Genomic DNA, 27,201 nt, shown 5'->3' on the forward strand with positions numbered 1-27,201 from the left:
AATAAAAATAAGCTATGAAAATATTTATCACACAGCATTCCAGAAGAGAGAAATACTGTGTAAATTATGGTGGTATAAAGTTGTACAAGGGCTGGGTGTGATGGCTCATGCCTGTAATTTCAACATTTTGGGAGGCACAGGTGGTAGGATTGCTTCTAGCCAGAAGTTTGAGACAAGCCTGGGCAATAAAGCGAGACCTGTCTCCTGTCTCTACAAAAGTGTTTTATAAAAATTAGCTAGGTGGGGTGGCATGCATCTGTAGTCCCAACTACTTAGGAGGCTGAGACAGGAGGAGCACTTGAGCCCAGGAACTGGAGGCTGCAGTAGACAATGATTCTGCCACTCCACTACAGCCTGCATAACAGAGTGGGGCCCTGTCTCATTAAAAAATAAATAAAGAAGATGGTTGAATAGGAACAGCTCCAGTCTAGAGCTCCCAGCATGAGTGAAGCAGAAGATGGGTGATTTCTGCATCTCCAACTGAGGTACCAGGCTCATCTCACTGGGGAGTGTCGGAAAGTGAGTGCAGGACAGTGGGTGCAGCACACCTAGCATGAGCCAAAGCAGGGTGAGGCATCGCCTCACCCAGGAAGTGCAAGGGGTCAGGGAATTCCTTTCCTAGTCAAAGAAAGGGGTGACAGACAGCACCTGGAAAATCGGGTCACTCCCACCCTAATACTGCGCTTTTCCAAAAGTCTTAGCAAACAGCACACCAGGAGATTATATCCCATGCCTGGCTCAGAGGGTCCTACTCCCATGGAGCCTCGCTCATTGCTAGCACAGCAGTCTGAGATCAAACCGCAAGGTGGCAGTGAGGCTAGGGGAGGGGCGCCTGCCATTGCCGAGGCTTGAGTAGGTAAACGAAGCACCAGGAAGCTCGAACTGGGTGGAGCCCACTGCAGCTCAAGGAGGACTGCCTGCCTCTGTACACTCCACCTCTGGGGGCAGGGCATAGCCAAACAAAAGGCAGCAGAAACTTCTGCAGACTTAAATGTCCCTGTCTGGCAGCTTTGAAGAGAGTAGTGGTTCTCCCAGCATGCAGCTGGAGACCTAAGAACGGACAGACTGCCTCCTCAAGTGGGTACCTGACCCCTGAGTAGCCTAACTGGGAGGCACCCCCCCAGTAGGGGCAGACTGACACTTTACACGGCCGGGTGCTCCTCTGAGACAAAACTTCCAGAGGAATGATCAGGCAGCAACATTTACTGCTCACCAGTATCTGCTGTTCTGCAGCCTCCACTCCTGATACCCAGGCAAACAAGTTCTAGAGTGGACCTCCAGCAAACTCCAACAGACCTGCAGCTGAGGGTCCTGACTGTTAGAAGGAAAACTAACAAACAGAAAGGACATCCACACAAAAACCCCATCTGTACGTCACCATCATCAAAGACCAAAGGTAGATAAAACCACAAAGATGGGGAAAAAACAGAGCAGAAAAAATGGAAACTCTAAAAATCAGAGCACCTCTCCTCCTCTGAAGGAACGCAGCTCCTCACCAGCAACAGAACAAAGCTAGACAGAGAATGACTTTGATGAGTTGAGAGAAGAAGGCTTCAGATGATCAAACTACTCCAAGCTAAAGGAGGAAGTTTGAACCCATGGCAAAGAAGTTAAAAACCTTGAAAAAAAATTAGACGAATAGCTAACTAGAATAACCAATGCAGAGAAGTCCTTAAAGGACCTGATGGAGCTGAAAACCGAAGCACAAGTACTACGTGACGAATTCACAAGCCTCTGTAGCCGATTTGATAAACTGAAAGAAAGGGTATGTGATGGAAGATCAAATGAATGAAATGAAGCAAGAAGAGAAGTTTAGAGAAAAAATAATAAAAAGAAATGAACAAAGCCTCCAAGAAATATGGGACTATGTGAAAAGACCAAATCTACATCTGATTGGTGTACCTGAAAGTGACAGGGAGAATGGAATCAAGTTGGAAAACACTATGCAGGATATTATCCAGGAGAACTTCCCCAATCTAGCAAGGCAGGCCAACATTCAAATTGAGGAAATACAGAGAATGCCACAAAGATGCTCCTCAAGAAGAGCAACTCCAAGACCCATAATTGTCAGATTCATGAAAGTTGAAGGAAAAAATGTTAAGGGCAGCCAGAGAGAAAGGTTGGGTTACCCACAAAGGGAAGCCCATCAAACTAACAGCTGATCTCTCTGCAGAAACTCTACAAGACAGAAGAGAGTGGGGGCCAATATTCAATATGTTTAAAGAAAAGAATTTTCAACCCAGAATTTCATATCCAGCCAAACTAAGCTTCATAAGTGAAGAAGAAATAAAATCTTTTACAGACAAGCAAATCCTGAGAGATTTTGTCACCACAAGGCCTGCCCTAAAAGAGCTCCTTAAGGAAGCACTAAACATGGAAAGGAACAACTGCTACCAGCCACTGCAAAAACATGCCAAATTGTAAAGACCATTGAGGCTAGGAAGAAACTGCATCAACTAACGAGCAAAATAACCAGCTAACATCATAATGACAGGATCAAATTCATACATAACAATATTAACCTTAAATGTAAATGGGCTAAATGCTCCCATTAAAAGACACAGACTGGCAAATTGGATAAAGAGTCAAGACCCATCAGTGTGCTGTATTCAGGAAACCCATCTCATGTGCAGTGAGACATATAGGCTCAAAATAAAGGGATGAAGGAAGATCCACCAAGCAAATGGAAAACAAAAAAAGGCAGGGGTTGCAATCCTAGTCTCTGATAAAAGAGACTTTAAACCAACAAAGATCAAAGGAGAAAAAGAAGGCCATTTCATAATGGTAAAGGGATCAATTCAACAAGAAGATCTAACTATCCTAAATATATATGCACCCAATACAGGAGCACCCACATTCATAAAGCAAGTCCTTAGAGACCTAGAAAGAGACTTAGACTCCCACACAATAATAATGGGAGATTTTAACACCCCATTATTAACATTAGACAGATCCACGAGACAGAAAGTTAACAAGGATATCCAGGAATTAAACTCAGCTCTGCACCAAGTGGACCTAATAGACATCTACAGAACTCTCCACTCCAAATCAACAGAATATATATTTTTCCCAGCACCACACCACACTTACTCCAAAATTGACCACATAGTTGGAAGTAAGGCACTCCTCAGCAAATGTAAAAGAACAGAAATTATAACAAACTGTCTCTCAGACCACAGTGCAATCAAACTAGAACTCAGGATTAAGAAACTCACTCAAAACCGCTCAACTACATGGAAACTGAACAACCTGCTCCTGAATGACTACTGGATACGTAATGAAATTAAGGCAGAAATAAAGTTGTTCTTTGAAACCAACGAGAACAAAGACACAACTCACCAGAATCTCTGGGAAACATTTAAAGCAGTGTGTAGAGGGAAATTTATAGCACTAAATGCTCACAAGAGAAAGTAGGAAAAATCTAAAATTGACACCCTAACATCACAATTAAAAGAACTAGAGAAGCAAGAGCAAACACATTCAAAAGCTAGCAGAAGGCAAGAAATAACTAAGATCCAAGCAGAACTGAAGGAAATAGAGACACAAAAAACCCTTCAAAAAATCAGTGAATCCAGGCGCTGGTTTTTTAAAAAGATCAACAAAACTGATAGACCACTAGCAAGACTAATAAAGAATAAAAGAGAGAAGAATCAAATAGACACAATAAAAAATGATAAAGGGGATATCACCACCGATCCCACAGAAATACAAGCTACCGTCAGAGAATATTATAAACCCCTCTATGCAAATAAACTAGAAAATCTAGAAGAAATGGATAAATTCCTCGACACATACACCCTCCCAAGACTAAACCAGGAAGAAGTTGAATCTCTGAATAGACCAATACCAGGCTCTGAAATTGAGGCAATAATTAATACCTTACCAACCAAAAAAAGACCAGGACCAGAAGGACTCACAGCCGAATTCTACCAGAGGTACAAGGAGGAGCTGGTACCATTTCTTCTGAAATGATTCCGATCAATAGGAAAAGAGGGAATCCTCCCTAACTCATTTTATGAGGCCAGCATCATCCTGATACCAAAGCCTGGCAGAGACACAACAAAAAAAGAGAATTTTAGACCAATATCCCTGAAGAACATCGATTCAAAAATCCTCAATAAAATACTGGCAAACCGAATCCAGCAGCACATCAAAAAGCTTATCCACCATGATCAAGTGGGCTTCATCCCTGGGATGCAAGGCTGGTTCAACATATGCAAATCAATAAACATAATCCAGCATATAAACAGAACCAATGACAAAAAACACATGATTATCTCAATAGATGCAGAAAAGGCCTTTGACAAAATTCAACAACCCTTCATGCTAAAATCTCTCAATAAATTAGGTATTGATGGGACATATCTCAAAATAATAAGAGCTATCTATGACAAACCCACAGTCAATATCATGCTGAATGGGCAAAAACTGGAAGCATTCCCTTTGAAAACTGGCACAAGACAGGGATGCCCTCTCTCACCACTCCTATTCAACACAGTGTTGGAAGTTCTGGCCAGGGCAATCAGGCAGGAGAAGGAAATAAAGGGTATTCAATTAGGAAAAGAGGAAGTCAAATTGTCCCTGTTTGCAGATGACATGATTGTATATCTAGAAAACCCCATTGTCTCAGCCCCAAATCTCCTTAGGCTGATTGGCAACTTCAGCAAAGTCTCAGGATTCAAAATCAATGTGCAAAAATCACAAGCATTCTTACACACCAATAATAGACAAACAGCCAAATCAAGAGTGAACTCCCATTCACAATTGCTTCAAAGAGAATAATATACCTAGGAATCCAACTTACAAGAGATGTAAAGGATTTCTTCAAGGAGACCTACAAACCACTGAAATAAAAGAGTATAGAAACAAATGGAAGAACATTCCATGCTCATGGGTAGGAAGAATCAATATCTTGAAAATGGCCATACTGCCCAAGGTAATTGATAGATTCAATGCCATACCCATCAAGCTACCAATGACTTTCTTCACAGATTTGGAAAAAACTACTTTAAAGTTCATATGGAACCAAAAAAGAGCCCACATTACCAAGTCAATCCTAAGCCAAAAGAACAAAGCTGGAGGCATATGCTACCTGACTTCAAACTATACTACAAGGCTACAGTAACCAAAACAGCGTGGTACTTGTAACAAAACAGAGATATAGACCATTGGAACAGAACAGAGCCCTCAGAAATAATGCTGCATATCTACAACCATCTGATCTTTGACAAACCTGACAAAAACAAGAAATGGGGAAACGATTCCCTCTTTAATGAATGGTGCTGGGAAAACTGGCTAGCCATATGTAGAAAACTGAAACTGGATCCCTTCTTTACACCTCATACAAAAATTAATTCAAGATGGTTTAAAGACTTACATGTTAGACCTAAAACCATAAAAACCCTAGAAGAAAACCTAGGCAATACCATTCAGGACATAGGCATGGGTAAGGACTTCATGTCTAAAACACCAAAAGCAATGGCAACAAAAGCCAAAATTGACAAATGGGATCTAATTAAACTAAAGAGCTTCTGCACAGCAAAAGAAACTACCATCAGAGTGAACAGGCAACCTACAGAATGGGAGAAAATTTTTGCAGTCTACTCATCTGACAATGGGCTAATATCCAGAATCTATGAGGAACTCAAACAAATTTACAAGACAAAAACAATCCCATCAAAAAGTTGTTGAAGGATATGAACAGACACTTCTCAAAAGAAGACTTTTATACAGCTAAAAGACACATGAAAAAATGCTCATCATCACTGGCCATCAGAGAAATGCAAATCAAAATCACAGTGAGATACCGTCTCACACCAGTTAGAATGGCCATCATTAAAAAGTCAGGAAACAACAGGTGCTGGAGAGGATGTGAAGAAATAGGAACACTTTTACACTGTTGGTGGGACTGTAAACTAGTTCATCCATTGTGGAAGTCAGTGTGGCAATTCCTCAGGGATCTAGAACTAGAAATACCATTTGACCCAGCAATCCCATTACTGGGTATATACCCAAAGGATTATAAATCATGCTGCTATAAAGACACATGGACACGTATGTTTATCGCGGCACTATTCACAATAGCAAAGATTTTGAACCAAGCCAAATGTATAAAAATGATAGACTGGATTAAGAAAATGTGGCACATATACACCATGGAATACTATGCAGCCATAAAAATTGATGGGTTCACATCCTTTGTAGGGCCATGGATGAAGCTGGAAACCATCATTCTCAGCAAACTATAGCAAGGACAAAAAACCAAACATCGCATGTTCTCACTCATAGGTCGGAATTGAAAGATGAGAACACTTGGACACAGGAAGGGGGACATCACACACCGGGGCCTGTTGTGGCGTGGGGGGTGGGGGGAGGGATAGCATTAGGAGATATACCTAATGTTAAATGAGGAGTTACTGGGTGCAGCACACCAACATGGCACATGTATACATATGTAACAAACCTGCATGTTGTGCACATGTACCCTAAAACTTAAAGTATAAAAATAAAAATGACATAAAATAAAAAAGGTAACCATCTCTGCCTGTGTGTATATAGGACTTTCAAAGTGATTTACTGGAAATTTTTTAAAATTAAAAAAAAATTGCCACCACCATAACAACTTCTAAGTTCTATAGTGTCCCAGTGGCATGTGCTTCCACAGTTCACAGAACATTTCCACAGACATTTCTTTGGAGGCTCACAAAAATACTGTGATTTAGACAAGTCAGCTGTTCAATCTCTAGGCTAACATTCTTTCCCGTATTCCTATACCTTCTTTAAAATGATAATATGTCAATTTTGCATTAATCCAACATCATAAAAATAATCACCTAGAGACTACATTTTTAAGCCTAAATAGTGGCTTAATTATAATGTTGTAGGCAAACGACTGAAGATTTCCTTTGTCTGCAGAAAGCAGTACTGGCTCTACTGAATATTTATAGAGTAAAACTCAGTTTCAACATTTATAGAATCTGAATTAAAAAATTACCTCTCAGGACTGTCATAAAAATTCAATAATATGCTTACAATTTTTCACATAAACTGCACAAATTAAATGCTTCTATATGCTTATGTTGTTTTCTCTTCTATCAAATACCAAAAGATTTCAGGTGTTCACTAAGAATCACTTCATGATCAATAATTTTAAATTAATATTCTGCAAATAATTGTTAGGAGAGGTTATTGAGTTTTCATTGCAATTGAAATTCTGACGATGCTACCTTCCATATTGCTAATACTAGTTAGTAGATGTAGTATTTTCATGAGAAATAATAATATTAATGATAAAATAAAATTTGTATGTAGAGATAATTCCTAGATTTTAAAATTTTAGATTTTATAAAATGCTTATTTTTTTCTGATAGTAATCATTTTTTTTTTTCACAATAATCTGATGAGGTAAGCACTAGTATTATCCTATTTTAGTGTTGAAGAAGCTAAGGGACAAGATTTGCCCAAGATTAAACTTCTGCTTAGTAGGGAGCTTAGATCTGAACCCAGTAATTTAACCTCCAAGACGTGTGCTCTTCACAATTATTCTATTGATAATTTATGAAAGATCTATAATAGAGTTACACTGGTGTGTTTAGAAAAATTGACTATAATTTTATTGTTTAACTATACAGATTATATAAATTACCTATTTAAGCATTTTTCAGTAAAGCATAATGTGAAGTAAATAAATACATTAACTGACATAAATCTGAGCTCCTTTTGTGTTAATGTGTTTCCCATTTTCACTGTAAAATGTAAGGATATTATTTCTTAAAGGACAAATATGTTAACCCTGATAAATAATTTGGAATTATTAATAATGTGCATTTTGAGTGCCTTAATTATATAAAGAGCATTTTTTGTTTGTGAACATTCTACTTTATTTTATCATTTAATATAATTCAGTATATATGAATAAACTAAAAATTGTGAGGCATTTTGCAATTTTGTAGAGGACATTAAAATTGAAATTATCAACAAAATAATTCAAAATTTGTGAAGTATTATGCTTTCCAAATTCTTCATTTTCTATAACAACTGTTTTCTGTGTGTTTCAGGATACACAGACTCAATATTTCTTTAGATCAATTTATCTTTGATTAGATCACTATAAAGAGAAATTCAACTGACCTTAAGTCATTGCTCTCCCTAGTCATTCTTGGACTGTTTGTAGCTGGCAGCAAAGGTAGTAATATATTTTAAATTATTAAACTAAAAGTTCATTTTTAACATTAATGAGAAAATCAGAGACAAATTTTACTCCAAGAATCATTGTGAGAAAAAATGTGATGTTATTTTGGTCTGCACTATATTTTCATATTAAAATAAATATAACATTAACATTAATAAATATGGCATTATAGACACTTAAAAATTTGTTTATTTGTAACCTTGACAATTTTGCACATTTTTATTACAAAAATATATTTTTGGGGGAAAGTAGAACAAAGAAGCAAACAAATATTTTAAAATATTCTAACCAAAGTGTTCATTATCTTATAATACATACCAAAATAATAAAATTTAGTGTTTGTTTCTTCTTTCCATTTGCATTATCTAATATTTTCCAAAATATTATATTTTTATATTTAGGAATGCCAACATTTGTGTCTTGATTTCTAGACATATGTTTGTTATAAAATTAAGGTTTGCTTCAACTTGCATTTTTATTCAACTAATATTGTAATTTATATCAGTAAATATTATTAAAAAGATAAATTTTTAGATCATCTTAAACTTTTATTTTGTCTAAAATTTGAGGTTCGATTTCATAAATATCCCTCTGGATGTTTCAACTGATTTTCACTCCCAGTCATAGTTTGTAAGGAGTGCTTTCCTCACCCTAACTAATAATTTCCTCTATCATTAATTTAAGATTTTCAATTATGAGGAAAAAATAATGACTCTGCCCCACTTCTTCATAATCTTTTTTGAATTATCATATGAAGTACAAATCACGATATAATTGGAGATGAATCGAAAGCATTCTTTAAATGAATATTTATAAAGCACTAATTTGGTGGTATATGTTCCATTCATTAATATTTTTAGTAAATAGTTTAACTATTTTAATATCAAGGATAAAATAAGCACATATACATTTATATGTAATTGTACATGTCTATAGAATAAATATAGTCTGTAATGTTAACCTTATTTGCATTTGATATGAACCCTCTTAATTTCATTAAAGTTATAGATTTTTTGTGAGTAGCTCTTTTATTGGGATTCAACTTTGATAAACTATTAGAAAAAAATAACTATCAAAGCAGAAATTTTGCTCTTTTGGATAGAAATGGTTCTTTATTATATATAATTTGATAATCAAGACAATTCTGTCAGATCAATTATGGGTTTCTCTTTTGCTATGGTGTACTGAAGAACAGAAAAAAGAAGTGTTTTTTCTTAAATTCACAGCTAATATGCTCCAAAACTTTGGCTGGATTCTAAAAGATTCAACCCAACTTGCCATTGGCCCTCTTCTACTAGAATGAGAGTAGAGACACAGATAGGCTCATTTTTCTATCCCCAGCACCTAAAAGAGTAAGCTCTCAATACATACCTATTAAATGTTTAATGTTGAAATCCACAAGGAAAACATAACATTTCTAAAAAACATAGTATTTAATTTTTTTAGTATTTAATTATTATTATTATTATTATTATACTTTAAGTTTTAGGGTACATGTGCACAACGTGCAGGTTTGTTACATATGTATACATGTGCTATCTTGGTGTGCTGCACCCATTAACTCGTCATTTAGCATTAGGTATATCTCCTAATGCTATCCCTCCCCCCTCCCCGCACCCCACAACAGTCCCTGGTGTGTGACGTTCCCCTTCCTGTGTCCACGTGTTCTCATTGTTCAATTCCCACCTATGAGTGAGAACATGCGGTGTTTGGTTTTTTGTCCTTGTGATAGTTTGCTCAGAATGATGGTTTCCAACTTCATCTATGTCCCTACAAAGGACATGAACTCATCATTTTCTATGGCTGCATAGTATTCCATGGTGTATATGTGCCACATTTTCTTAATCCAGTCTATCATTGTTGGACATTTGGGTTGGTTCCAAGTCTTTGCTACTGTGAATAGTGCTGCAATAAACATATGTGTGCATGTGTCTTTATAGCAGCATGATTTACAATCCTTTGGGTATATACCCAGTAATGGGATGGCTGGGTCAAATGGTATTTCTAGTTCTAGATCCCTGAGGAATCGCCACACTGACTTCCACAATGGTAGAACTAGTTTACAGTCCTACCAACAGTGTAAAAGTATTCCTGTTTCTCCACATCCTCTCCAGCACCTGTTGTTTCCTGACTTTTGAATGATGGCCATTCTAACTGGTGTGAGATGGTATCTCCTTGTGGTTTTGATTTGCATTTCTCTGATGGCCAGTGATGATGAGCATTTTTTCATGTGTTTTTTGGCTGCATAAATGTCTTCTTTTGAGAAGTGTCTGTTCATATCCTTCGCCCACTTTTTGATGGGGTTGTTTTTTTTTCTTGTTAATTTGTTTGAGTTCATTGTAGATTTTGGATATTAGCCCTTTGTCAGGTGAGTAGGTTGCAAAAATTTTCTCCCATTCTGTAGGTTGCCTGTTCACTGTGATGGTGGTTTCTTTTGCTGTGCAGAAACTCTTTAGTTTAATTAGATCCCATTTGTCAATTTTGGTTTTTGTTGCCATTGCTTTTGGTGTTTTAGACATGAAGTCCTTGCCCATGCCCATGTCCTGAATGGTATTGCCTAGGTTTTCTTCTAGGGTTTTTATGGTTTCAGGTCTAACATGTAAGTCTTTAATTCATCTTGAATTAATTTCTGTATAAGGTGTAAGGAAGGGATCCAGTTTCAGCTTTCTACATATGGCTAGCCAGTTTTCCCAGCACCATTTATTAAATAGGGAATCCTTTCCCTATTGCTTGTTTTTGTCAAGTTTGTCAAAGATCAGATGGTTGTAAATATGCGGCATTATTTCTGAGGGCTCTGTTCTGTTCCATTGGTCTATGTCTCTGTTTTAGTACTAGTACCATGCTGTTTTGGTTACTGTAGCCTTGTAGTATAGTTTGAAGTCAGGTAGCTTGATGCCTCCAGCTTTGTTCTTTTGGCTTAGGATTGACTTGGCAATGCGGGCTCTTTTTTGGTTTCCTATGAACTTTAAAGTAGTTTTTTTTCCAATTCTGTGAAGAAAGTCATTGGTAGCTTGATGGGGATCTCATTGAATCTATCAATCACCTTGGGCAGTATGGCTGTTTTCACAATATTGATTCTTCCTATCCATGAGCATGGAATGTGCTTCCATTTGTTTGTATCCTCTTTTATTTCATTGAGCAGTGGTTTGTAGTTCTCCTTGAAGAGGCAGGTCCTTCACATCCCCTGTAAGTTGGATTCCTAGGTATTTTATTCTCTTTGAAGCAATTGTGAATGGGAGTTCACTCATGGTTTTGCTCTCTGTTTGTCTGTTATTGGTGTATAAGAATGCTTGTGTTTTTTGCACATTGATTTTGTATCCTGAGACTTTGCTGAAGTTGCTTATCACCTTAAGGAGATTTTGGGCTGAGACGATGGGGTTTTCTAGGTATACAATCATGTCATCTGCAAACAGGGACAATTTGACTTCCTCTTTTCCTAATTGAATACCCTTTATTCCCTTCTTCTGCCTTTTTGCTCTGGCCAGAACTTCCAACACTATGTTGAATAGGAGTGGTGAGAGAGGGCATCCCTGTCTTGTGCCAGTTTTCAAAGGGAATGCTTCCAGTTTTTGCCCATTCAGTATGATATTGGCTGTGAGTTTGTCATAGATAGCTCTTATTATTTTGAGATATGTCCCATCAATACCTAATTTATTGAGAGATTTTAGCATGAAGGGTTGTTGAATTTTGTCAAAGGCCTTTTCTGCATCTATTGAGACAATCATGTGGTTTTTGTCTTTGGTTCTGTTTATATGCTTGATTACTTTTATTGATTTGCATATGTTGAACCAGCCTTGCATCCCAGGGATGAAGCCCACTTGATCATGGTGGATAAGCTTTTTGATTTGTTGCTGAATTCGGTTTACTTGTATTTTATTGAGGATTTTTGCATCAATGTTCATCATGGATATTGGTCTAAAATTCTCTTTTTTAAATTATTGTTGTGTCTCCGCCACGCTTTGGTATCAGGATGATGCTGGCCTCATAAAATGAGTTAGGGAGGATTCCCTCTTTTTCTATTGATTGGAATAGTTTCAGAAGGAATGGCATCAGCTCCTCCATGTACCTCTGGTAGAATTTGGCTGTGAATCCTTCTGGTCCTGGACTTTTTTTGGTTGGTAAGCTATTAATTATTTCCTCAATTTCAGAGCCTGGTATTGGTCTATTCAGAGATTCAACTTCTTCCTGGTTTAGTCTTGGGAGAGTGTATGTTTCGAGGAATTTATCCATTTCTTCTGGATTTTCCCGTTTATTTGAGTAGAGGTGTTTATAGTATTCTCTGATGATAGTTTGTATTTCTGTGGGATCGGTTGTGATATCGCCTTTGTCGTTTTTTATTGCATCTATTTGATTCTTCTCTCTTTTCTTCTTTATTAGTCTTGCTAGCGGTCTAATTTTTTAAATAATTAAGCTGTGGTAAAGCTCTAGATGGAGCCTAGAAGTGCATTTCAAAGCTGTGAATATTTGTTTGGTGACAGCTGATGTCGGATGACTGCCTGTGGTATGGAAGTTGGAATGTGGGATGAAGGGACCACAAGAAGTGGGACCTGAGGACCCTAAAGGCTGACTCCAAGAACGTTAGGACCACATAAGATGTCTTGACCTGCAGAGTCTGGACAGGGGCTGTTTCCTTCACCTTGGCTGACCAGATAATTCTGTTTGAACCTTGTGAACTAGAAAGGATAGCACAGGTATACAATTCAATCTCTGTGAGAAAAAGACTTTTATGTTTAATAGCATTAGAATATGATCTAAGCTAAATAAAATTAACTGTTAGTATGTAATACCCCTAAATATCCTCTCTCTGTAAAGTTTCAATTGTCTGATAATGTGTTAAAAATCATAATGAAAATAAGATCCTCACATTAGCCCCTATGTCTTAGAGTCATTTTTATCTGTAACCACCTCCCTCCCTCCTCACCTTCATCTCTCTCTCTCTCTCTTTTTCCTGTGTTTTAACTTTCATTTATGGAAGACACCATTTGCTTGTCCAGAGAGTTTTCCACCAACTGGATACTGCTGACTGCATCCCCTTGGTGCAATGTAGCATGCCCCTCTGTCCTCTTTAGTTCCTGTAAAATTCTGATAGATCTAAAGTTTTATTTATTTATTTATTTATTTATGTAGTTCTATTATGTATTAAGCACTGCTGTGTTCTTCCATAGAGAAGTTCATAATGTGCTGTAATCTTTTGTTTTATGTTAATCGCCATTGCTGATCAATTAATTTATTACGTGTTTGATTTGTGATGTTATTCCAATTCTGAAAATCAATTTTGCAAATGCTTGTTTGATTACATTTTATTCATATCAGAATGTTGTATTACAGTTTAACTTTGTTTCTTAGCTTTGTTTTGAGAATGTTTTTGTTTAAAAATATATACTTCTCATGCTTTCTTTTGTTCTAGTAGTAACTTTGATGAGTTCAGTATTCACAATTGTTGTTTTTTATTTTCGTGTTGAATTTTCTGGTACTAACAGTAGAAAAAGAATCTAGGGTGGTGAAGTTTGATGGCTTTCTTTATTTCTAAATTCAAGCATAATCTTTTCTGTCGCTACAGGGGTTTCTGCAACAAATAGAAATAAATGGACCTTTCTCTGGTTTAACATCCCCTAAAGATTTCTTTTTCTTCACCATTTTCTAATTTCAGTAAGGCTTTGTTTCTTAGCCATTTATGCATCCCTTATTGCTACCAAGCCTCCAAGAAGCCTCTATCCAAGGACCCTCCATTGCCTCCAGGAATCATATTAGCATGACGCTGCCATACTTTGCACTACACATTTTTAATTTATTTTCATTTGACTTCCTATTAAGTGTTCTATGTGCTTTCTTACCCTGGTTAGGACATTTTACTTCTGAATATAAATCACTAGATTTTTTTTTGTCTGTGGTCTTCCCCGATTAGTATCCTATGGCATTCTTTTAGGTTCATCGCAATTGCCTTTGATACCTCTATGTCACAACTTCTGTGCAAATTACAAGACCTCACATTATGCCAGGCAATGTAATATAAAATATATCCATAAAAAGACATATGTTATTAAAATATTTGAGTTATAAGGAATATGATAAGATTTAAAAAGCATTTTAAATTTGAAGGAAGGAAAAATAATGTACATTAGCAATAAACATAAAGCAAGCAGGCTGACCTCTGTATTTCTTTTTCCTTCATAAGAGAATCCTTACTTTGTGCAAGCATCCATCTACAAGTTGGTTTGTCAATAAATGACATTTTCTAAAATTGCTACTGTCATAACTATGTGCACATGCCCAGGGTAGTATATTTAAACCAAAAAGGGTAATTACAATTCCCGATTAGGAAAGAGATTTCTCAATCTCCTGCCACGGATGAACAAAGAAACATTCATCCACAAATGCTATTGGGAGACACATTGACATCACAGGCAACATGTTTAGAGATTAAGTTTAAAGCTGAGAACTGCAGAATTAAGAGGCAGAAAAAAAAAGTATAGCAATCCTTAAGTAAAGTATTTATAACAATTATGCCTGCAATCTCTTATATCTAAATTTCCATTTATATGAGGCATTATGTTAACTTATTAAGTGAAAAAGTTTTGCAGCTATTTTCATGAAAAGCATTTCAACTCAAACAAGTGGTGATTGTATTTATTTTTAATTGTAAAGTTTTTGGTGAAGAAATATTGCCCAAAGAATAATAAGTAACCGTGATAGAATCCAAGATATATAATGACTTAGAAAATATATCACTCTTTGTGAAAACAAGATGAAGATAGACTTTAATATATGGGGTAAAAAGTGCAAAAGAGCTCAAAAATGAGATACAGGTGCTCTTGATGAATTAACTTTCCTTAGTCAAATAGATATATTCAGGATTTCTATTTATTCTAGAATTAACTGTGGTAATTTATATCTTTCAAGAAATTTGTACCTTGTATCTAAATGGTTCAGGATATTGTCATAATATATTTCATAATCGTTCTTTATTCTCATTTTAGGATTTGTAGGAGGAATATTAATGATGCCTCATTTCATGTCTAGCCTTACTAATTTATATTAACCATTTAAACATTTGCTTTTATCAGTTTAGGTAAAATAATTTTATTCCATTATAATTTTTATAAAGAACCAGTTTTTGCTTTCACTGATATTTTAATGTTGTCCTTCTGTTATCTCTTTTACTGATTTCCACTCTTATCTCTTTTTTTTTTCATCTTTTTACTCGGACTTGTTTTACAATTCATTTTCCAGGCTTTTTTCCCTCCTGACTTAAAGAAAGCAAACAAAAATATCTACATACCTTAATTTGGGAGAGAATGTGATCATGTTGCTTATGTATTCAGATGTGTATACACATCTCACACACACACACGCGCACACACTACCCCCTGACTTTCTTAAGAAATAGTTTATTCTTACCCAGTGTTTCTCTTCCCAAAGAATGTATAGATTGTTGTATTTTTCTATTTATACCTGAGTTTTAGATTAAATTTGATTTTAAAATAAAACTTTTGGCCTGATTAATGTGTAAAGCATATAGTTAAAATAATGATGTTTTATTATTATTTATTTAATGTGAATATTTGCATCTTTTACTCATGAGAAGGATAATTTGCTACTTTATTCTATTAAGCTGTCTACATTATTCTAGTGCCAGAAACAATGAATAATGATAATAAATAAAATTATTATTATCATTATTACAAACCAAAATCTCTATAATGCCACTCAGGAGCTTTATTAATATAGTTGCTTTCTTTAGTTTTCTACAAACCGATGAGTATACTTTTCATCTTCTCCTTACTGTTTCATTTCCAGTTAAGCCATATTGCTGAGAACTGTATACCCAGAATTAGCTACTGACCTGATAAAAACTATGTACAAAAAGTTTCTGAAATCAGGTTGATGGAACTACCTGTGAAATAATTTTAAAATTAATTTTTACATTTTGTTTCCATGTGTTTGTGTAATAAATAAATTAGAAAAAATAAAATTTTATATTGTACTTCAAGAGGAAGAAATGAGGAAAGGCAGAAGCCAACAAAATTAACATACTGCATTCTATGTCACATTCTTCTGTAGTTCCAGTGACATATAGACAAACAATCTAGACAGCTACTCAGCTCCTAAGATTAACAAGTCTATATTTTTTTGAAGAATTAATTATTTTGGTTACATAATAGTTTTACATGTTTACAGGATATATGTGAGATTTTCATACACGGATACAATCAGGGTAATTGGGGTATCCATCACTTCAAGCATTTATCAGTTATTTATTTTAGAAATATTCCAATTTCACTCTTTTAGTTATTTGTAAATTTACAATAAATTGTCGTTTACTGTAGTTGCTCTATTGCACTATCCTTTTTGTCTCAGTCTGTTATGGAATAGAATGTCAAAAGCTCCCTCTGCTCACTTTTATCTATTATGATTCACCATATTCTGTAATAATCTTTATTCCTATTAATGTATTTGCAAGCTTTATAGTTCTTTTCTGGATTAACAAAGTGTTTACCATCTATTTCCAAAAAAAAATGTAATCTAATGTGGACAGAGTAGCTAAAATATGAATCCTTTTATATTAGAAGTACTAATGTAATTTTATTAGCTAAAATATGATTTCTTTTATATTAAAAGTACTTTTATGTAATCCCATTTTGCTTAACATTTGTCTTGATGTGACAGAAAAGTAAAATAATTATATTAAAATAATAATGGATCTTGACACCTCTAAGTTTTTAAAATGACTATTAGTGATTATTTAAAATTGAAAAGACATTTAGGATATTAATTTTTTATTAGATAGGATTGTAGAAAATTATGAGCCTCCACTTAACTAAGCAAAAATAATGTTTTTGCCTCAAAATTATAATTTTAGGATGATGTATTAGGGATTTGTATAAAAGATTAGTGAAGAACAACTCTGAGTTTTCTATTCTAAGTTGGTTGTAAGTTGCAATTTATTTCATTGTCTTTTAAGTACTGTGTTAGCTTGTGCAACCACATGATTTATTGTTCCTGACACAGCCATTTGAGAACAAAAATAATACTAACGCAACAGGATGTTGGGACAATAAAAATAAGCCTGAATTATCACAGGCAAAGTCACATTTATGAATGTGTTACTGCTATGGACTGAAAGTTTGTGTCTCCTCCCCAAAATTTTTATGTTGAAATCTAAAACACCAGTGTGACTGTATTAGGAAGGAGGTAATTAGCTCATGAAGGTGGAGCTTTCATTAACAGGATTAGTTCTGTTACAATAATAGACAGGAGACAGCTTGCTTCCTTTCTCTGCTCTTTCTCTACCATGTGAGGATACATGGAGACATCCAACCAGAAAGTTCCTTGCCAGACAACAGCTCTATCTACCAGAGCCTGATTTTGGATATCTCAGGCTCCAGAACTCAGAGATATAAATTGTTGTTGTTTAAGCTACCATCTATTGCATTCTTCTAGAGTAACACAAACTTACAGAGACAGTTATTTTTAACTCAACAATGCTGATCCACTAATTTCCAGCCCCTTTTTCTTTCTTAGGTTTAGTCATTAGAATTCAAAATGGGGTTATCTTTCTATTAATATTTATTTCCTTCCCTCCCCATTTCTCTTCTTGTCTTCCTAGCTTCCTTCCCCTCTTCTTTTTGTCCCCCTTTCTCTCTTTTTCTTTCTCTCCTTCTCTCTTTCTCTTTCTGATATTTTTTCCATTTAACCTAATTCAATATTTAGCAATGTCAGACTTCTAGAAAGGTTTAGAATATATTGAATAACTATTCCAATTTCTTTAGGAATGCAAACAATGCTTCACATTGCCTATTAATATTAACATATTTATTATTTATATTAATATTATTTACATCTTGAAAATAAGCATATTTTAGATGAGTAGATTATATCCCTAAGCTTTTAATTTTTCCCACTGGATGAATCCTCAATAAAAATAGAAGAGTAGGAATATTAAAAGATTAATTTAGTGTACTGTGAAAGGCAAAATGTACTGGCTTAAGTTTTTTGCTGAACTGACATGCATTACTAATTTTCATATATCTTGTTTCTATATCTGATTAATATGCTCTTATACAGAAATTCAATAACTTAGTAAACAAAATTAACTAAAAGGAGCCAAAGTCAATTAGTGAAGTTATGAACTTTGGTCATAGAGAATATTTTGATTTCTTAATCACATTTAACTTCCCACACCACCACCACCCTACTACTATACACAGTTTTTGTGAAATTTCCGGACTAGTTTCCATTTCCAAGATTCGAAACAAGATATTTATATGATAACACATCTACCAAAGTAAGAATTAATAACTTTTTCGCCAAAGAGAATGGAAAAGGCTGCAAAATATTTGGAGCAGGTGGATGGCATGGCTATTCATACCTCGAAAAGTTTTTGTAATTGTCATTGGCACATTAATAGAAATGGAATGAGATGGGTACAGGGAGCCAGATATATGACAGTTGTAATTACTCAGAAAAATAAAGGTCAAGGTAATCCACATTAGAGTGATGATGCTGGGGATGAAGAACAGGGGTATTTAATATGAACAGTGGTAATATTGATTGAACTTGCTGATTTTTTTTTTTTCATGTGGAAATATAATTGAAACAGAAAAGTAAAAGAAACTTGTTTCTAGATTCCTGGCTTGGGAAACTGAGTAACAACTGGATAAATTTCTAAAAGAAAATTCAGGAAGTGAATCCATTTCTAGAATATCTGCATTTACTTTCTTTTCCTGTAATCATTAATTCGCAATTGTTTATTAAGAGCTTCTTGGAAGAGGTTTAGGTCCATGAAGGGAAAATAAAATAAAATATGTCGTTCTTTGATTCAAGTTGTTTTCTATTTAATTGCAGTGATAAATAATAAAATAGCATGCTTTTTAAAGTAAATTGTAGAAAATGTTATTTTGAAAGGTCAGATAAATCCTTCTAAGAGTTCAGAGAGGAGAAGTGGTACTTTAGGGAAACACTTTGTAAACTTACTCTGTTAATGGCCATGTGTTAAGTGTTTTGGCTTTTTAAGCCAAGAAGCAAAATTAAGACTGTTATGTAGACCTGTATATATCAACTGAAGAAAACAAATTTCCACAAATAACTTATTGTTAAAAATCCAAAAGCATCATTGTATTAGTCATCTTAGGCTGCCATAACAAAATATCACAGACTGGGTGGCTTAAATAATAGAAATTTATTTTCTCACAGCCTGGAGTCTGGAAGCCTAATGTAAAGGTATTGGCAGCTTTGGTTTCTCCTGAGACCTCTCCTAGGCTTGCAGATAGCTGCCTTCTGGCTATGACTCCACATGGCCTTTCCACTGTATGCTCACCCTTCCTTTTCTTAAAAGGACACAAGTGCTTTGACATTAGAGCTCTATCTTTATTACCTTGTTTAACCATAATCACCTCTTTAAAGACCCTACCCTGTCTCCAAATACAGTCACATTGGGGTTATGATTTCAATATGGGAATTTTTTGGGAAACACAATTCAGTACAAAACAACAGCAATGAAAACAATAATGACTGAGCAAAAATTTTGTAATACAAGTCTGCCAATGAGAAGAATAGGGGTATTGGGGGATGGATAACATTTTTGCTCAATTACAGTTCAAAGTTAGGGTTTCCTATATTGAAAATTGATTGCAAAAGTTAATATGTTAATGCTCATCTGTAATGAGATGCTGTTTTTCATCTTTAAAAATATATTTTCACAAATAAGTTACACATGTAATATTTGAAATGCCAAATTATTCTTGTCTCACTGAGATTTGTAATGTAAGAAGGAAGGAAGGAAGAAAGAAAGGCAAGCAAGCAGGAAAGCACAGGAACAGAATAGAAGAACATGGTAATTTTAACAAGCAATTTTTTTCCTGTCTCATTGCAAGCACCATTGAGTCTGCATTGTTAGAACTACTAGCAGAATAATGAAAAGTGAATACATTATCTAATATAATTAAATTACTAAGAGTTAAATGGATTCCTGACTCCAAATGTATAAGTATAAATTAAGAAAGGTAATATATAATAAAATTGATTAGAGTTAGAACCCGAAATAATATAAAGATAAAATTCTAGTCAGATCCCAAATGTATCTCTATACAATGTTTCTGCCAAGTGATCATCTAAATGAAAAACACCTGGTTAAATGAATTTTTAAGTGTCCTCTACCCTTTTCTTTTTATTCCATTCCCTTTTATTCTCATGCTTATAAAAATAAACTTGTTTTTTATTCTTATTCCATTATTATTTAGGTACAGTTTTTTTTTTTTTTTTTTACATTACACCAGGTACATCAGATAAAGCATTTTTTTTTAATTTATCAATGGTCAAGTTTTTATTTCCAACTCCACTTTGCAACCCCCAATGAAATTCAAAAGTTACATAAACTATAATATTTATCATAAGCACAACTGAAGTTGAGGTAATTAATAAATGAGATAAATAATGTGGCTGAATACTCCATGAAGTGATTATTTAGCCTTTATTTTTATTGAAAGAAAATCCACCAAGAAAAAAAAGCACAGAACATGTGCCACAGGGGCTATATCTAACGTAGTTAATTCTTGCTTTTAGTCAAACAAACATACTCCAAATGTTTTACTGATTACTAATTCAAAACAGTATTTTTTAAAAAAGCAAAAGAAGCATAATGTATGCCATTAAAATTTTTCAAAGTGCAATGCATTTTTCAATAGTTGAGTCCTATTTTTAACAACCAAATACATTTTATTGAAATTTGAAATTGCCACTATCGTAGTCAATAAAACTTGTTACATTACTGTAAAATGTATTATACTGAAGGCAGCTCTAGGCCACCTGGAACAGCTGCTGCCATCATGCTTGCTGCAGCAGGGAGGCATGGCTGGGGCTGCATGCTCCATGGAATTGGCGGGAGCCAGGGACAAGCAGGATCCCCATCCCTTCTGAGTTGGGGCAGGAGCTCCCTGGGTGTCACTGCAACTACCCAAGCCATGGCTGTGGACCTGGGCATCCCTGTGCTCTTGGGCCCCGGCAGCAGGTGGAAGCCCAGCCCTCCCATGCACAACTGCAGCTCCTCAAGTCAGGGCTGAACACCTGGACCTCCCACTCCAAGTCCATGGAGCAGGCAGGAATCCTGCCCTTCCAAACACAGCTGCAGACACCCAAGTTGCATCTGTGAACCTAGGCATCTCTGCACTCTTGGAGGCCCAGGAAGGTCCCCCTTGCCCTTGGAGGCTTAAAAGTCCCTGCTCAGGCTGCCTGGAGTCTCCCTGCTGTCAGAGCCCACTCTAATATCAGAGCAAAGTTGGGGCTGAGCCCAGGCACTGTAGCAGCCTGGCTGGGTGTGCACACCCCCAGGGCAGTGCTGACATGCCAGACCCCTGCTACTTTGGCTCCCTCTGGACTTTGGGTGCTGAGGAGCATAAGAGTAAAGCTGAGGTGGTGCTGTGGGCAGCTCAGTGCCAGTCTGCAGGTGCTCCTTGACACCTACAGCCTGAGCACCATGAGCAGCAACAGGAGCCAGACAGGTTCCTGGGTGGAAGGGAGCACGTCCTCAGTGAGTGCCCACCTTCAGGCCAGGGAGGACCTGAAGTCCTCCAGCTGCCAGTCCCACTAAGCAGAGTATGAACTTGTGGTGCCTTTTTTGGGCCTGCCTATGGCCACCCATGGGCCAAATGGCACAGATTGCCTCCCCTGTGAGGCCCATAAAAGCCCCTGGCTCAGCCAGAGCTGAGCAGACATCAGGACTACCATCTCTAGAGAGGAGGTACCCACTCTAGGACCTCCTCTCTGCTGAGAGCTACAGAGACAATGGGACAACCTGCCTGCAGAGAGGAGCTTCCCACTCAAGGGTCGTCTCTCTTGTAGGAGCTGAACATTCACTGGGAGACCCTGGCTGCAGAAAAGAGCTACCCCCTCCACTTATCTATGTACCTCATTCTTCCTGGAGGCAGGATCTGTTGAATGGCAGGGCTAAAAGAGCTGTAACACAAACAGGGCTGAAACATGTCCCTTGCTCACCATGTTGTGGGTGAAGAGAAAGACAGAAGAGCTACAGCCCTTTGGAGAGCTGAGACTTGGGAGTTCCCTGAGTTAGGGCTATGAATTCCTTTTTGGGGCCCTGTGGTTCCTGGCATCTCCAAACTTCTGGGCACCACCATGTTCCCTGGTGCCAGTCATTGAAGCCCCTTGCATTGCACTTGGTCTAGCTGTAGCTTCACAGAGAGCTGTCACCCATTCTGGAACCTGGAGCTGCCCACTGCATTGCAGCAGCTGGTGTGTCTGACTATGCAATGGCCAGACCCCACACTTGCTCACACATCCCTCACCACACCATGCCTGACTCACCCTTAGCAGGCATGGAATCTTTTATGGTTTATAATAAAATTGTGAATCTCTTTACTAATAGAGTTGGAAGAAACAACTATATGTCATACTATTTCATTTCAACAAGGGACATGTAAAGGCTTTCCACCATTGTCAACATTTATTATTTTATGACATATCGTGGAGAGCTTCTAATCATTAGAGATGAAAATAAATAATCACTGAAAATTATATTGTTGAAATGTATAAATGTAGACATAAATTGCCTTATGAAAATGTGATGCAAGTTATTACACAAGATCACAATCCTTTGAAACTTAAAACATTTCAAATTTCATTTGCATTTATAATTTATAAATTTAAATTTATAAAAAAATAAGAAAGTTTAACAGAACTTTAGAATTCTGAAATATAAAACATATTAAGACTTAATAAATAACTATATTTAGAATGTCTGTATCTTATGAAGCACATTAAAAGTCATTTAATGCCAGATGTCACATGATTATTATATCTTCTATACGTAGCTTTTGTCAAATGATCATCCCAGTGATTACAGAGAGTAATGAAAATTCAACATCTATCAAGACATCACGTTCTACCTTTGAAAAACATATTATTTCAAGCTTATTGTCATTTGAAAAAATAAGAAAATAGTACATAGAAAATCTCAGAAAGAATGCAAGTTTTCTATAACAATTTGAAACCATAATGTTATTCAGTCTTAAGAATGAGTAAAGGATATATAAATGGAAATAATACTTTCTATTATAGGGTTTTAGCATATTTATTTATTGCCTAATAATTCCATATTTCTATATTTAGTTGGATAAATTTGAAAAACTTATTTGTGAAATTATGTCACCTTATTAAATAGTCTTGATATTTTATACTCTAATGAAATATTTCTCTTTTAAAGCTTAATGCAGTATTCAATTATATTATTTTTCATACTACAATAGTATGTGATACAAATTAGGCCAAATAATTGTTCAGTAGATAAATGCCAAACTTACATGATTTCAATTATATTCACATTACCCTGATTTTTAATTTTTAATTAATTTTTAAAAGCCTAATATTGTAGAAAGTATTCAAGTTTTTCAATGGCATCAAGTATTTTCTACTGATTATAAAAGCAGCATGTTATTTTTAGAAAATTATTGCTTATAAAAATCTACACAAAAATTAATCTCCACCCAAGTATACCCTTTATTAGTATTTTTTACCTTTAAATTTTGAGTTAAATTATGTAGGCTCTTACCATTTTATATGTATTTATACCACTTTTCTAATAATAAGTTACAAGAAAGAATATGACAGCTTCTATTTTTGTCTACATAATGCTCTATAATGAATGCTACACAATGCACTCTCAGTTACATCTCAACTTTTATTTGCAATCTTATTCCCCAGTACTCTTTTTATGTATATAGTACTCTGTGGTAATTAGAACTTATTCTTCAACCAACTTTAGATATTCTCTACCATGTATTTCTAAACCATGACCCATGGCACACTGTTTTGTTTCTAAGATGTCTGTTGCAAAGAGTTACAATTATCATTATAATGTGAAGTTTTACATAATCCCACAACATAAAATAAAGGGCAATTGTTCATTCAGGAGATTGCACATGCTGTGTGGTGTAGTATAATGACAGCTGAGAATCACTGTTTCATAGTGTCATTCTTCTATTATCCTAAATAAACGTAATATTCAAAATAAAACATACTTATTCAAACTTTACTCAAGGTGGTGTAATATGCTAAGCGTTTTACAGACACTGTGTCATTTTGTCCTTATAAACACCTCATTAAAGAAAGATTATTATTCTTGCATCTCAGAAAAGGAGTCTAAAGTTTAAAATAAATTAGCATTTTTTTTTTTTTTTCCGAGATGGAGTCTCGCTCTGTCACCCAGGCTGGAGTTCAGTGGCGCGATCTCGGCTTACTTCAGCCTCTGCCTCCCGGGTTCAAGCATTTATCCTCCCTCAGCCTCCCAAGTAGCTGGGACTATAGGAGCATGCCACCACGCCCGGCCAATTTTTTTTGTATTTTTACTAGAGACGGGGGTTTCACCGTGTTAGCCAGGATGGTCTCTATCTCCTGACCTGGTGATCTGCTCGCCTCGGCCCAAAGTGTTGGGATTAGAGGCATGAGCCCCCACGCCCACCCTAGTAGTTTTTTAGAGGTTACAGAGCTAGTAAAAACAGGGCCAAGATTTGTAAAAGATTCTATTTTAATGAAAAGCAAATTTCTTCATGAGTATGCTATAAAATTGAGCTTTCCATTCAAAGAGCTAAAGTCGTATTAGTCTAACTACATATTTCATATTGCTATAAAAATGCTTTTCTTTTAAAACTTTAAAAAAATAAATGTGAAAATATTGGGATTGTGTATAGAAAACAACAGGCAACATGATCCATGATACAGAAGGTAGGTGCAATAAGCAAGGAGAAGGAAAGATCAATAGACAAGAGAACATGTGAACTAAGATTTCTAAAAATTGAGTCTCCTGCCTAATGGCTGATTTGATTGCCTTTTTAAGTTTATGTGACTGGGATTTCCATAAGAATTGCTGACATTCACATCAGCATATTCAAGGAGAGTCAAATAAGGTGAATTATTTTTTAGTGAAAAGGGACATTACTGAGTTAGGCATTTATAACTGTCTTGACATTTAGAGTAATAAATACTGAAATAGGTAGCAAACACTTTAGTGTTTCATCTATTTTTTTAAAAAAAAAAACTTTAGAAAAAGATGAAAACATACTTGTGATAGGCAGAATAATGACCCCCTCAAAGATGCACACATCCTAATTTTCAAAACTTGTAGATACGTTAGGGTACATTGAAGAAGGAAATTGAGGTTGCAGATGAAGTTAAGGTTACTAACCAGCTGACTTTAAAATGGGTAGCTACCCCTGAATTATCCAAGTGGGCACAAAGTAATTACAAGTGAACTTAGAAGTAGAAGAGGGAGAAAAAAGGAGAGGGAGTAATGAGACACGATAAGTACTTAACTTCTGTTTCAGACTTTGAAGACGGAGGAATAGGCCCATGAACCAAGGAATATGTATGTCCTTTTAAAGCATGAGAACAGATTCTTCCCTAGAGCTTCCAGTAAGGAACACAGTTCTCCAGACATCTTGGTTTTAGCCTTGTAAGATTTGTAATGGATTTCTGATTTATTGACTTGTTCTTTTAAGCCACTAAGTTTGTACTAGTTTTTTTTTTGTTATAGCAGCAACATAAAACTAATACAACTTATTCTAAACAACTTATCCTACTATAATGAAGTACTTTTGGCATTTTCACAGTAATAGATTTTCATTCTAAGATATTTTTCAATTATTTTGACCAAGAAGGAATTCTGAATCCAAAATATTCAATGTATTTTACAGAAATAAACAAATCAATTATAGACACCATCTTATTTTAAGTTTATAGATTATATGAATTTTTCTAGTTATGCAAGGATGCATACATTTATTAAAAAAAATTACAGAATGACTAGGAGAATAAGCTACATTTGAATTCAGATTACACATCTACTCAGTTATTTGAGATTAAAATATAAAAGTAGTTATATTTATACTCAGTTACATAGTTTTAAATATGATTTCATAATAGAAAATAGTGGAAAACAATGATGAAAATTGATCATCTTTCTTATATGAATGAGGAAACTGGGCCCAGTGAAGTTAAAGAACTTCTTAGTTATTACTTAGTCAATGTCAAACTTTAAACAATATTTCTTAGTTCTTATTTCAAAGGTCTTTTTATTGTATCACTTGCAAAAACATACACAATATATTCAGCTACAAATAATACATAAATTCATTTTTAAAATCCACTAAAATAGAAAGGGGAATAATATAAAAAGTTATCCTACATACCCCTAACTTTATTATCTCTGTTCAAAGTATATACACTGTCACTTGTTTCTTATACATGCTTGTAAATATTTTTATCACATGCACCCATATACATGCATAGATTTCTTTTCCCCAAAGCATTCTGTACCTATTGTTGTGTATCTTCCTTTTTTTTCACTTAAAATTCCTCTTTTTATATGACTACATTGGCTGCATGTAATCTCATGACTACTATAATATATAAATCCCGTAAAATAGGTAACTATTTGGAATTTCAGTATACTAAATCTTAGCCAAAACAATTAAAAAGTAGATTCAGCTATTATAGCTGTCAAATGAAGACTCCTGGAAGAAATCATCAAAATAAAATAATCATGTTAAGCCAAGTTTATGCTCACTGTATTCCACTTTGTAATATACTAGAAGACCAACAGCAAAAGTAGAACATTGATAAGGTTTGATTTAAGGCAGACCACTCAATGTGAAGCCTAATTGAGATTAGGCAAAATTTATGATGTAATTGTTTAGAATTGATGAACACACCAGTCAAGTCAATAGTTAAGTGATAGCTGTTATTTTGAGAAGTGCCCATTTACCCATATGACAGAAAGTTGAGAAGTGCCCATTTACCCATATGACAGAAAGTTGAGTAGGATGTTGCTAATATAAATAAATTTTCAGGAAATTTAAATAAATGAAGTTATTGCAACTTTATTTTTTGAGCAATACTTTACTGAAATAGTATCCATGTTAAAGCAAAGTGTTGATTACAATAATCATGTTAATACAAGAATCAATTCGTAAACCCATGCTAATGTGGATACTAAGTTGTTTGAC

At 35.2% G+C, this 27,201-nt stretch overlaps 1 protein-coding gene across 1 annotated transcript in view; it reads left to right on the top strand.

The window, feature by feature from the left end:
• The first annotated feature begins 1,684 nt into the window (after positions 1-1,684).
• LOC116480096 (phosphoserine aminotransferase-like) overlaps positions 1,685-27,201 on the top strand; it is a 70,933-nt gene continuing 45,416 nt past the window's right edge. Inside the window, exon 1 of the mRNA XM_058426195.1 lies at positions 1,685-1,765. Coding sequence (XP_058282178.1) covers positions 1,685-1,765 — 81 coding nt within the window. The remainder of the gene's footprint in view (positions 1,766-27,201) is intronic.

The sequence above is a fragment of the Hylobates moloch genome, unplaced genomic scaffold (assembly GCF_009828535.3).
Source record: "Hylobates moloch isolate HMO894 unplaced genomic scaffold, HMol_V3 SCAFFOLD_13, whole genome shotgun sequence".
Lineage (NCBI taxonomy): Eukaryota > Metazoa > Chordata > Mammalia > Primates > Hylobatidae > Hylobates > Hylobates moloch.